Source organism: Vanessa tameamea, chromosome 3 (assembly GCF_037043105.1).
Source record: "Vanessa tameamea isolate UH-Manoa-2023 chromosome 3, ilVanTame1 primary haplotype, whole genome shotgun sequence".
In the NCBI taxonomy this organism is placed as follows: Eukaryota; Metazoa; Arthropoda; class Insecta; order Lepidoptera; family Nymphalidae; genus Vanessa; species Vanessa tameamea.
The window spans coordinates 6020948-6034906 of record NC_087311.1 but is presented as its reverse complement, the minus strand read 5'-3'; the positions used below and the strand labels follow the sequence as shown (position 1 = coordinate 6034906).

The following is a 13959-nucleotide window of genomic DNA, read 5'->3' as shown; positions in this document are numbered from 1 at the left end:
GCAACTAAATATTTATTTTTTACTTTATGTAAGAATGGTTAAAAAATTGCTTCATTGCTGTGTGTTTAATTAATTAAATATGTTGATACTTCAATTTATTAACACGACAGCAGATTTAAGGTCTTACGATTGAAAGTTTCCAAAGACTCTTATTGCTTCTAGTGCCAATGTATAAACGTATGTTCGCGGGCATCAACAGTAGCGTTCCTGCTTATTCATTTATAATACCTAAAACAACTTCTGATACTCTTTCTTTTTGATAACAAAACTGCTAATTTATAAACAAGTTTTAATATACTAAGACAACTACGTATTGATATTTGAATAAGTATCGGCTTAAAGGATTGCTAAGCCTTTTCTTAAGAGTAATTGAGTTGTTTTAAAAGAATTGAATTTTATCTTAGAAATATCTTAAAATACGATTTATGTATTTTAAATACATAGTAAATGACGGTTACAATAAAAATAATAGAACTAATGACTATGCAAATAGTTACATTTTATGTTAAGCTCTACCATCTTTCACTGATGAATCAATTTTTGTTTTTGTTTGTTTTGAACCATTATTACTCCTAGTTAAGTTTGAAGGCATACCTACCATGGTTTTGTTACTTTGTTCCGACGCCGTAGATTTTTTTTCCTTTCCATTTGTAGTATAAACGACTTCATCAAGGGGCTTCTGCGTCAAAGATTTTGATGTGGTTGTTATAGTATTAAAAGTCAATGTCGAGCCTATTTTAGTTCTAGACGTTGAAACTATATATGATGGAAGAGTTGTAGTTTCAACGGAAGATTCATATTTTACTAATACATCGTCTTTGCTAGATGTAGGAACCAGATTGAGAGAATCCGATTTACTGAATGTTGCCATTACAGATGATGCTGTCACATTAGATAGCGGTTCTTCTGTCGTTATGGAAAGTGGTTTAATATCATCTTTTGCTTTGATTACAGGAATCACACTTGATGATTTATTTAAAATCTTAGAACAATCTTCAACACCACTTCCAGTTAAAGGTCTCAATTTCTCCACATCTGTAGGAGACATTTTTTCCTGTTTAGTGATTGGGTCAACTAAAGATACTATTGACAGCGGAGATGACACAGCTGTTGATGTTTCAGCTATGGTAGTAGACTTTGAAGAAATTGACGTTTTCTCATTAGGTGAAATATCTTCATTTTTACTATCGCCTTTGTCAAAAGACGCTTTTTCAGTTTTAATAATATTATTTTTGTCCAATTCTTGTGATTTATTATTTTTGTTTGTTAATGTATTGGAAATCGTTACAGTCTCATTTGTGTCTTCTATAGAAGCGTTTTTCTGACGTTGTAATCTTTTGCTACCACTGGACGAAACTTTGGCTGTGGTGGCAACATCATTAGAAGACTCTAGTAATTTCAATCTTTTAGACATCTGTTCATGTTTTTCTATAATAATACAGAGTGGACTATATTTACGAGCTGATGTAACATTTTCCTTCATATCACATAAAGCGTTCGGTGATTTCAATTTTTTAGATTTATTATCTGTTACATGTATATCAAGAGGAAATTGCATATTTGGTTTTAAGGCCTTATTTTCACCGCTAATTCCATTATTTATACTGTTAGCTGTAGTCATTGAATTTTGTGCCAAAAGTGTATCTTTAATAGATTCCTCTGACGTTTCTTTTGCTACTTTATTAGTAATTGGTGCTGAATCAATACTGGACTTAAGAATAGTGGAACTATCAATACAAATTTCATCTTTTATAGTTTTAGTTGTAGAGTATACAGAATTAGTAGATGTTGGTAAATTTCCAGTCTTAATTGATTTATTTGATAATTTACTTATGTTTTGATTTTTAATTTGTGAACTGGTAGAATCCTTAAGTGAATGAATTTTCTGTAATTCTGTAATATATTTTTTTTCACTTTCATTTGACTCACTCATTACAGATATACCACATTTATTTATATTCAAATCAATAGGTCTTGTCGATGAGCTACTCATAAGGTGTTCACTATTATCAGGAAATGTTCTCACAATATTTCCTTCTATAGTAGAAAGGATCGGAACAGGTGTAACTTGTACGGGTTCCATTAATTTAGATTTACTATCAGTGTGAATTTTTGCAGTTGTAAAAATCAATGGACTCGGGTTGTATCCTCCTGATTTGCTTCCATCTATTTCTACGAGAATGGAATTTTTAGTTGTAGCTATATCTTTTGATACATCATACATACCAAAGATGTTTGTATTCATATGATTGTGCAAAGGTGCCGTCCCGCTTATATATGGAGTATTATTGATTTTACTTGTCGAGCTGACAGGCGTTGATATGGAATTTGCTGACAATGCAGAATTTTCTGAACTCTTATTAGTCGGCTCAAACGAAGAATCAGTCTTTGTTTTGTTTAATAAATATTTAGCACTTCTACTGGAGATTTCAGGTTTTTCATTGTCTATTTGTAGTAAAGGTTCTATTATGTTTTCCTCGAATTCCAGACTAAAATTTTGGACCTTTCTTTTCTTAGATGATTTTTTAATTTTTGTGCCTGCTTTCTTTATTTCATTTTCTATGCCACTAGTTATAGATGTTACGTCTATTCCATCATGAGATGTCTGTAAGGAATATATATATAATGAATATCAAGCTTTAATTTTAAATATTGGCTTTAAATTATTGTAGGTATATGTAGTTAGCTTAAAACAGTACCATAATTAGACTTTTCGGGCACTAATGCACAAAACCCTTCTATTTTATGAAAACGAACATGGACAGCCGAGCGTTAGAAGTCGGCTGTTCGGCAGTATACACCAGAAAACTGGGATTATGATACGCACTATATGTGATTTAAAACAAAAATTGCAATTATTTTAATCTCGACTAATTGTTTATATATACAGAATAACACAGCAACAATTATACAGAGCATGTGGTAGTGATAGAAAAACTGAGTTTTCAGAGACTGATTCCTGGCAAATTTCTATTTCGTAACGCGTGGATAGCAATTTGTTTCTACCCAAATTATTTTTATTTGCCTTGAGTACAACTTAGTGTAAATATCTTCGAATAAATACATTTACATATTACAAAAAATAAAATTTCATTCGTCTTTCGAATACGGAAAGTGAATAAATTTTGACTAGCTCTGTATTGTTAACGCAAAGTTTAAGAAATAAGACCTTCTTTTCATAATAAACCTAAGTGCTAAGGATTTTGTGCTGCGCACACTTTATTATCCACCCGTTTTAAGTGTTATTCATTTTTGAATAGGCATAAAGACAATTAATAATAATAATAAGGTCATATTTTTTAAAGCTATATTAATTATGGAAGTTGAATATTACGTCATTTAATGTAATTTGTAATACATTTATACTTAAACAAAACACAGATTATGTTATGCAAAAATTGAAATAATGTATGAATGCTATGATATTTTTGCTTTTCCTATGTTGCAGGTCAATAGTTTTCTAACATACCTTCCGCATAGCAATGAGCGGATGGGCGTGCATGGGTCATGCGCCCCGCTCGCGCAGCACGTGGCGGCCGTGCAGTAGCAGCACTGGCGGCGACAGCTCCGTCTCCGTCCGCAGTGCGCTACTGCAGACGGACCCGGACGCCGGGCCCCATTCATCAGTTGGCCGTGCGAGAACACGTGCTTTCTAAAGTAATGTATATAATTAAGTAATATACATCGATGTATTATTAAACATTCAAAATATTTTTTTTGGATATTATTAATGATAAGACGCTAAAATCTAGTTAGCGTGAAAATTATGTCAGACACGTACTTAACTGGTTCTTGGCTATTGAGCTTAACTTTAATGAGTAGGAGATAATCAACGACCAGTATTTATATAACGATAACGCGATAACCTGATAACAGCTCTGTTTCCTTGAGACTTGTTTTATAGTTTAAAGCTTACCATTTATTACTTACCTCCATTATTGTAAGATCATCAGGTCCACTGCAAATCTGGTTAACGGCCATAATAACTACTACAACAATCGGTAATACTCCAAGTATCCAGCCGACAGCATCAGCCCACATCGGATACACATAGTGGCCATATGATGCCGGCTTATATTCGATCCAATTGAACACTAAAATAAACTGAAAAGACGGTACATATTATAAAATTGTAAATTATTTTTTTATGTTTATAGAATTATATTATTGTGACAATGTTTGGCTCTGAATGAAATTAAAAAAAAGATGTAATTGATTTTATTTTACTTACAACTAATGCGGCTGGAGTGATGATTCGCCACATCGCACTCCAAAAAACAACCCAGAGCTTTGACTGCCGGCCGATCATGCTTTGTATATCTCGACAAAACTTTTCTGCTCCGTAAATCCAGGCAATAATAATGCATTCACCAATAGCGATTATAAGAACTGACCAATTCGCTGCGTATTTATCCATGAGTTGCAACCAATACATTCCACTCTGAAACAGAAAGTAATAAGTAAGCTCGAAGTTAATAAAAAATTCTTTATTTACATGCAAACCAAAATAGCGATGTATTTAACATAAACTTACATTAGTTGTAAAAATCAAACCACCCATGTAGCCAAAAATGGCTACCGTTAACACAACCCAAACTTTCTTCTGACGGAAATTTGGAAATCGATCCAATATTGCTGTAGTTACCGTCTCCATTAGTGCGAACTAATAACAGAAAAATACGCAATTAGAAGAGTTTTTTTAGATAAATATATTTAAAAATTATCTATTATCAGCATACCTGCGAATCCAGTCCTAAAGTTAAAAGCATAACGAAGAACAGTATTGACCAAAGAGGTGAGACTGGTAGTCTAGTTACTACTTCAGGATATACTATGAAAGCTAGACCTGCTCCTTGATCTACTACGCGATCCACGCCTACGTTCAGTTCATGTGCCAGAAACCCTATTACGGAAAATATAACCAAACCAGCAAAAAATGATGTACCAATATTTGACACCGCCACGATTAATGAATCTCTGAAAACAACAATCATTGCTTTGAATATATATAATTATTTTTAAAAATCGACTCATGATAAACAGTACATACATATAGCAATTGTTGGTAAATTTGTTGTAAGATGACAGTGTGATGAGACCTCCCCAAGCTGGACTTAACGCAAAAAATATTTGAACTGCAGCATCACCCCACACCTGAAATAAAGAATTATATTAAAAACCATACGTATGTTTATTACAACAATATGTAAATCTGTAACATAACGACGATATATACCTGAGCGTTGGCAAGCTGACTAAAATCCGGTGTAAGATAAAACAGAATTCCCGTAGAAGCTCCCGGTAAACTTACTCCGCGAACAAACAGAATCACCAGTACTACATAAGGAAAGAGCGCCGTGAAGTACACCACCTGTGAACAATAAACAACTTGTTACTATTTTGTATCTTATGTAAATTTCTCGTGTTGAAGTGCCCATTTTATATGTTCATTTGACACTCTTTCAGATACAAACACAAACAATGGCATATTTCTAAGAGGAATTTTATGAAAACAATATGATTTGCTAAATTGCGACTTGTGCATGTTAGACTTATAGACGCGTTAATTAAGCTTTTTCGTCAAAAGTCCTCAATAACAGCTCCGATTTTAATATATTTTAGTTTTTTTTTATATTAATAATTATTTATATAAAAAAATCAGTTTCTGCGTGGTTTTATTTGAAAAAAAAGTGTATTATTAATTTTTGTGTAAAGAATAGTTGTTAAAAGTACAATTGTCAGTAAAAATTTAAGCATACTGACACTAGTGATAGCAGAATAAATGAAAATTATTCAGCAGTAAATAAAATTGTAGATTTTTTTAATATTCACAACCCCTTTCCAGATTTACAGGAAGTGATAGCAATTTCCACAGGAATTGTAGGTAACGAAACTATTGATTGTTATAAATCATTTGATATATTAATTAATTTACAAGATACAACGAAGTCTTTATTGAGCATGAACAGTAAAATTAAAATTAATAATACTGAAGTAGCTGTAGATCCAAATCTAATTTTCCAACGCTTATGCTTTTTGAGAACGAGTAATGATGAACTTCGTCAATATTTTAACTATGAGCTGGCTCCCTATCCTTTTTCACTTTTTTAAAACACTGGAATGAGAAAAATAACGAAAACAACGCTATACGAAATTTTTAAACAATGTTAAACAATCGATGGTAGTATGTTACTTCATAGATTAAAATGGGGAAAAAAATCAAAAATTAATACTGTTGATCAGATATTTACGTAATAACTATGGTACCAATGTCGAAGTTGTTTTTGATGGATACAATAATGGTGAAACTAAAGCGCAGATATATGTATAAGTAATATTTCAATCGATTATTTGTTTTAAGAACATATGCCTCTGAATACAACTAAAGAATTTTTTTAGGAAACTGCAAAAATAAAAATTGATTTATAAATCTTTCCTGCAAAAAATTGACTGAAAATAATATCGAAAGGAGTCAAGCAGAAAGTGATGCAAATCGTTTAATTGTACAATCAGCTCTTGATAGTTCATTTCATGATGTAGTCGTTGTAGCAGAGGTCATTGACGTTTTAGTGATATTGATGGCTTTAGCACCTGATGATAAAGACATATTTTTCTTAAAACCAGTCAAAAAGAATGTGTTGCAACGAGGTTATTCAACAATAACCATGTAATAAAATTACCAAATAATACTAAAAATCATCTCTTTTTCATTCATGCATTCACTGGATGTGATATTACGTCTGCTTTTTTATAATAAGGGAAAAAATATTTTTATTCAAATTTTCAATAATAATCAGAAATTACGTGCAGCAGCTGAAACTTTTATGATTCAAGAACAAAGTGAAGAAATACTTTTAAATGGAGGTATTTATTATATTCTCACCGTGTATGGTGCTAAAACTGCCAAAAACTTAAATAAACTGCGATACAAGAGTTTTATAAAAAGCATTAGCTTCAAAAAAACAAGAGCGTACAATTCAGCTCATTACCTCCAACAGAGGATACAGCAAAACAACATGTTAAAAGAGTGTACCTACAAATTCAACAATGGAAAAATAATACTTTATATTTCCCGAAAATTGGGGTTGGCCATTAGATAATTACTTAAAACCATTCAAAATGAAGCAACCTGCAGCACCAATGAACGTCTTGAAAATTATATTTTCCTCTTTACTTGTGAAACAAGGCGCGGTGCAGAAAGAGGTGTTTATATTGCTAAACCGCTTGCATTGTATGCAGTGGAAGTGACTGTGATTTCCACTTGAAGAAGATGAAGTGCAAGTTTTTAGTCTTAATAAAAAATAATGAAGTGAAACATTTTTTCTTATCTAATAATCAAACATATTGTTTAAAAAATATACATAATTATAATTTGTGATTTAAAAGTTTTCTAATTTTATTAATATAAAAATCAAAGATAATAAAAAAATCAAAATCTCGGAGCTGTTTCTGAGGACTTTCGAAGATTGCCTGTTTTACGGCTTCATTGACGCGACTATTATTACAACAATTAAAAAAATGTTAGTTTAAAGAAGCCGCCTTTGTAATGCTTTGTAGTTCCAAATATATAATTTAATATATCAAATGTCAGCAAATATAATGTAATAATATAATAAATAATTACTATTGATTCCTATAATATTATTAGTTCTACTCTATTTGTAATCAAATGATGCATACATTTATATTTTTGTCATTTCTAATTTATTCTTGTATAATGTTTAATACATTAACAAAAAGATGAACTTCTAAATACTACTTTAGCCATTACAAATTTAGATGTTTTTCAGGTCCAGAGAACTCAACTTTTGAAAAGTCTAAAATTCAAAATACAATGCAAAATATTCAAAATAAAATAATCTCTTATTAGCGTTGCTTGGAACAGTCCTTGGAACCTTCCGGAGTCTTCTACTGACTTACATTAAAACTGAGAAATTTCTTGTAATTATTTGCAATTTATAAAAAGTAACGAAAAAATTACAAAACATTTTCAATATTTTTGTTTATAAGTTAACTTTTAATTCCAGCGCTTATTGAAGCAATTTCATTTCATTTTATGGACACGTTAAAAATTTATATTTGTATTATAGTTTTCCTTTAAGGCTATTGACTACCTCGTTGGACTATTGACTAGATATCCCGAACCTAACTAACAACGAGAGAAGGGAGGTCTCGGGTTCAACTGCAGGTCAGGCTAATAAAAAGATGTAAATGTGGGTAGGCCCCCACAAGGTGGTCCGACGACCTGGTGAAGATCGCGGTAAGCCACTGGTTGCGGGCTGTACAAGACCGGTCGTTGTGGCGATCTTTAGGGGAGGCCTATGTCCAGCAGTGGACGTCCTTCGACTGAGAGAGAGAGAGAGAATATCTTTATCTAATATTTTAGTGCCTACGGGCTATTGCAGCTATTTTTCTTATTCTTCACAGCTGCGCAATATAAACTAATGAACAAGTTAATTAAATTCATTTATTTCTATTTACTACATTAATTGTTATAACCGAGCAACTCACTACTTAATACAGCATAAGACCTGATAGCCCAATGGTGACTTTCATCATTGTTCTATGAAAGTGAGGAATTAAATAATGCACCTGTTGCGCACGTACTTGTGAAAATGATTTGTATAGTATTTTATTCAGGCTAGCTTAGCGGTCGGCTCCGGTGAGCATGACTGCAGGGTCCAGAGACGGCCACCAAGGCATATAATTGTAAAATAATTAAATTTCTACAATTACTACCAAAAGTTTTTTCGGTTTACCGAAAATTCGTAATATTTAAAATGCAATTTTTAAAAAAAAAAAACTAAATATAATAATAACATGAATAACTGCTAATCTGAATTTCCTTATCGATATTTTGGCGTTTACAGATTGATAAATAAATCGACCGGTGTATATGTAACGAAAAAAAAAGAGTGATCAAGGTCAGTTTGCCAGTTACGTAGTAATTCATATAACCGAACTGTCTTACCGCATCTTTACACTGGTGAAGGTACCACGGACACCCTTTAAACTTAAATAATCTGATATAAGTTAATAAGTTAAAAAATCTGATATTATTTCTGCATACCTTTCCTGATGACTGTACTCCTTTGCATAAGCAAAGAAAGACGATAAGCCAAGCGGCAAATAAACACGCAGCCATGCCCACACGAATGTGACCTGTCTCTTCGATTCCTGACGACAGGCCTAGCACTTGATTACTGTAAAAACAATCGATAAACATTTAAAATTTTAATAGAAAATGATAATATTAACCCATATCAAAACATTTATTATCCACATATTACAGTAGAAACTATTTAAGCATACGTAAAATATTCCTCAGCAGGCGGTCGACGTAAAGCCACTTCAGCAAGAGCGACGATATCGTGAAGTGTAGCATAACTTTGGTTCAAGCATTGTCGTAAGTAATATGTACCATTTTGCTCCTGACATCGATTCGCCTCTTCGTACGAGTAACAAACTAGAATAATTTATAGTACATTAATAGAGAATAATAGTTTGACTGTGCATGAATTCGAATTGACAACAATCAACGTTATTAATATAATTGTTAAACTTGATTTCAAACAGACGAAATTGATTATGTTAACTTACATTTAGTACTCCAATCAGCGTCACAGTTTTGCCATGGAAGTTGATAAAAGATGCTCGCGAATGATACCACCATGTAGTAAATGGTCCATGCGATAATAAGATTATAATACAGCATAACTATACTGGATACTATGACCATTCCGTAACCTAACCCTCGAAAAAGGGGGCAGAATCGATTATACACTGCGACAGGTCCAAGAGCAGCATATTGGCCGAATGATAACTCCATAAACATGAGTGGAAGGCCAGCAATCACAAGCATAATCGTGAATGGAATTAAAAATGCACCTGCAAACAAATTAAATATAAGCCTGTCCCAAATGTATGATATGATGCTCTCATATGATCTACAGTTATAGGTGTATATACATATCTATATAAAAGTTCAAAATTATATCTTAACTTATTTTGAGTACTCGTTGTACGACTTATTTTTTACTTTTCAAATATCAAAACAGATCTTATTAAATCAGTAACCACAGTTTTAAAAACTATTAATATTTTTTTATTCAATACAAAACATTTAATTAATGCATTTATGGAATGGAAGCAAATTAGTGGTCAAACTCATTAGCAATAACATGATACAACCGCTCATTATTTCTACAGTGTCACCTGAACGCTACTTTACACCTACATAATAGATGACGAATGGGCAAAACCTCAATATAAGATTTATCTCATTACAACTTTAATTACATAAGATTTTTTTTACATTCAATAAGTATTAATAATAGATATATACATATACTTCCACGTTTTAATGTTTTTGTTATAAGTAACGTTGAGTGAATTATTAGTAGAGTACTCTACAATTTACAAAAAAAAGTAGATGAGATACAAGCATATACCCTGAAGAAATCACTGTAAATACTATTTCACCTACCTCCTCCGTTATTGTAGCATAGATATGGGAATCGCCAAACGTTGCCTAATCCAACACTATATCCTAGAAGTGATAATAGGAAGTCAAAGCGTCCCGTCCAATTCCCGCGTTCTGGTTCTGTTTCCTCAATCACCGTTTCCGTTATAATTTCTTCCTTGCACTATTACAATATAACAATTATTATTTTGTTTTATAATTTATATATTATACATTCAGTTACTTAACTGAGCCAAATATTATATAACTTATTTTTTATAGCTATGAATTAAACGATTAATAGCTATAAAAAACAAATTAATGGCTTTGTATAAAATTTTAACTAAATCGTTAAGTTCGATACCACATTGATCAATACTCACTGAGTACTTTATTTCCATTGTGGGTATGTTTTCGGTGACCGCAGGTATAGGTGTTTGCTTTTCCGGCTTCATATTGCTTTTATTCAGGAACTATTTAAAAAAAATCGCAGTATCATTTTATCGAGAGACACTTGAGCGCTGATCGCATTGCCACCAATGAGCACTTAACATCACATTACACCCCCGAGTTTAACGATTGACGGATAATGAGATACTTCTATGGTGAAATTTAGAACATAAACTCATGAGTCCTGTAAATGACTCCATTTATATTCAACAAAGAAAAACAAATAAACCCATTGCCGAATTAAAAGCACATTAAATCGAAAGACATGAAACGCAGGAACGCGCAGTTGTCAAGTTTCGCATCGACCGAACTCTGAATGAACATCTAGGTCAATATCAAGTCTCCGCTACCACCGCACCCTCTTCACCGCCCCCGTGGGTCGGTTCTCTCCCAGACGAAAATCATATGGAAATGTCCTGCACTTGCATCACAATACCACAAGGTCGGCTTTAATTTATAAAATAAACACGATATAAATTTGAAAATATGTAGTAATGCTGACAATTTCGTTTAAAATTCTATAAAACTTTACTGCATTTTTTTCGTAAAATAATAAAAATAAATATATAGATCACTTTACACCAATATTACATAAGTACTTGTAAAACACATGATTAATTAATTGAATTAATTTGCACGAAAGGATAGGCGGTAGCAGAGCGCCGGCATAGGCGGGCGGCCGCTACGATAAGGAAGGTCGCTGAAAGTAGAGCGGCGTATTGATTACAGCGCCGTGCGCGCCTTCTTGCCCTGATGCCCACACTGACATATCTGCGTCCTAGGTCATACAAGGGACGTTTCCTTGTTGTATGTCCATTAACATTGCAATAAATATTAAAAACACTACTTTAAATTACGTACTAAATCTAAATTTGGTAAAACATTGAAATTTGTTTTTATTTGTACATTTTTCTTAATTTTAATGCGTGTCATTAGAATTCGTTACAGTATTTAATAACTACTAATGTTACAGTTCGTCACTTAACATTTATTAGTAATATTAACATTGTAACTTTTTTGACAATGTACTTATTAAAATATTATAATGTTCCATATTGAATTCTTTTAATATTTATTAATTTTATTTCATTAATAAAATGTCATGTATATACTTCTACCGTTGGGCTAGTAATAATACTATCGATTCCAAGTTTTGGTTTCAAATTCAGTCAGTCCAATTAAAGTTTTCTTTTTGTCATGTAAGAAATATCAGGATTTATGAGGTTACAGAATTATTAATCGATTCAAATTCTAGCCAACATTAAGAAGGAAAAGCAAGATGTTATTGATACATGAATTATATTTACTTACTGTTGTAAATATACATACATATCTTCAAACTGTAAGTTTATGAATCTATATATATATATTACAACCTTAAAACAAATATTGATATTGATCTATGATCATACAGTATAAACAACTTTGTAGGTAATACCTGAATCTTAAAGGTCAGACTTTAGCTAAAATCATTACAGAATGGCTTAAAGTATTAACTCCATCAATCCATGGATTAAATGCATAGAGCTTCTAGATAACTCTAAAAATGGTTCTTAATTTTAATTGCTGTAATAAATATTTATAAAGTCGCTATCGTAACTGCTAACTCTACCGAGAAAGTATTTTTGTATGGCACGGGTTGAGTTTAATACCACTCCTGATTGTATTTTACACCATACCTTTTAACTTTTAGATATTAATCTTATAAGAACTTTTTATTTAAAAAATCTTATTTAAATAACATGCTAGTTTGTCACTAGCAGCAATAAATTCAGAGCAATAATTTGGACAACGTGTGACTTGAAATCTAGTCGTAAAATATGAATACTAATGAAAGAAAAATAGAAAGAAACGTATATTTGAACCAACACACCTTGCAGATAATTTACTGCGGTAAAAAAATCGAACTAAATCTAAATCAGTTAGGGGAAATCATAGAGACTTGAACTGTTATTGATTTACAATATAGTAATATATAAATGTAAAAAGAATATAGAGGTATGATTTAATTTCATAGCCTAGGTATTTAGCAATACTCTTGAATATATATATATTTTTTTCAATAAAACGAAAAATTAACAAATAAAATTTTATGATACGATATGATTTTATTACCATTAATTATGTAATGATTTTCTTCAGATCAAGATTAGTGGAAATATCAACAATGGAAATTTATTTATCGTCTAGTTAATACATTCATCATTCTTCATACTGTCATTAAAATTCGTATGCTTTATTCCTTACCCAGATTTATTTCGCTCATCTTTTTCCTTTTAATCTTGTTTGGTTCTCACGTTTTCTTTCCATTGGTGTACTCCCTTTTCTCGCCTTTTTGTTTTGGATCTTTCATTATTTTGTGTCCTTTAGTTTCTCTTTGAACCTACCTAGGTGCTTTATTTGTTTGATCTACATTTTAGGATTCACTGTCACTTTTCTCAAATAAGCTTTTCTTTATAATATTCATCTTTTATTTATTTATCACACAATTCTTGGATTGAATTTCCTTAATTTACCTTTTAAATCTTTAAGGTTAATATTAATAATAATTTCGTTGACATGGCATTTTCATATTCTCTTTTAGTATAATTTCTTCTTTTTAGAGTGTTTCTGAGGGTTTTTATGGTAATAGCATTGTCTCCTACAAATAGAATTAAGAAAATATAATTAATTAAATAAGCTTTTATAAACAAAACCACCGAGGGAAACATGAACCACTGGGGATATCTCCGGCACGCACAATGGCAACATACTTACTATGTATGATTGGTCTCCCGCGTGCGATTTATGACACTATCGATATTTTACTAGTGGGAAATTTAAGTGATATTTGAAATATGGTCCAACTCCGCCACCTGAGTAAGTGGTCTTCCCTATTAGTATTATTCTTATGTGAATCTTAGGTGAAGTTAAATAAATAATACCTAATAGGTTTAATAGGTAAATCAAATTACTAATTGAGTCTTTATTGTTAGGTAATTTATAAGTTATAACTAAAAGTATGCAAACTCTTGATAGTAATATTTATTTCAAACATTCTTTGATTA

General features: G+C 31.6%; 1 protein-coding gene across 2 annotated transcripts; it reads right to left on the bottom strand.

The window, feature by feature from the left end:
- On the bottom strand, window positions 1-11609 carry LOC113397238 (sodium- and chloride-dependent glycine transporter 1-like). 2 transcript variants are annotated; one of them, XM_026635502.2, is made up of 13 exons: window positions 10846-11609; window positions 10487-10646; window positions 9601-9888; window positions 9313-9466; window positions 9071-9203; window positions 5237-5371; window positions 5051-5154; window positions 4740-4977; window positions 4535-4663; window positions 4232-4441; window positions 3931-4104; window positions 3470-3652; window positions 2467-2605 (listed from the first exon to the last, which is right to left on the bottom strand). In XM_026635502.2, exons 1-12 carry the CDS (start codon window positions 10915-10917, stop codon window positions 3506-3508), a joined length of 1944 nt encoding a protein of 647 aa, XP_026491287.1. In that variant the 5' UTR covers window positions 10918-11609; the 3' UTR covers window positions 2467-2605; window positions 3470-3505. The 2 variants fall into 2 exon arrangements, with proteins under 2 accessions (XP_026491286.2, XP_026491287.1); XM_026635501.2 differs by lacking the exons at window positions 3931-4104; window positions 4232-4441; window positions 4535-4663; ... (6 more) ...; window positions 10487-10646; window positions 10846-11609 and having other exon boundaries at window positions 1-2605; window positions 3470-3607.
- Between the last annotated feature and the right edge of the window lie 2350 nt (window positions 11610-13959).

Coding starts and splice junctions, on each gene's coding strand:
- LOC113397238 (XM_026635501.2), bottom strand. CDS start 3,502: ATGCACGCCCATCCGCTCATTGCTATGCGGAAG. Junction 2,606..3,469: donor CGCTCATTGCTATGCGGAAG/GTATGTTAGAAA, acceptor TATTCCTTACAG/ACATCTCATGATGGAATAGA.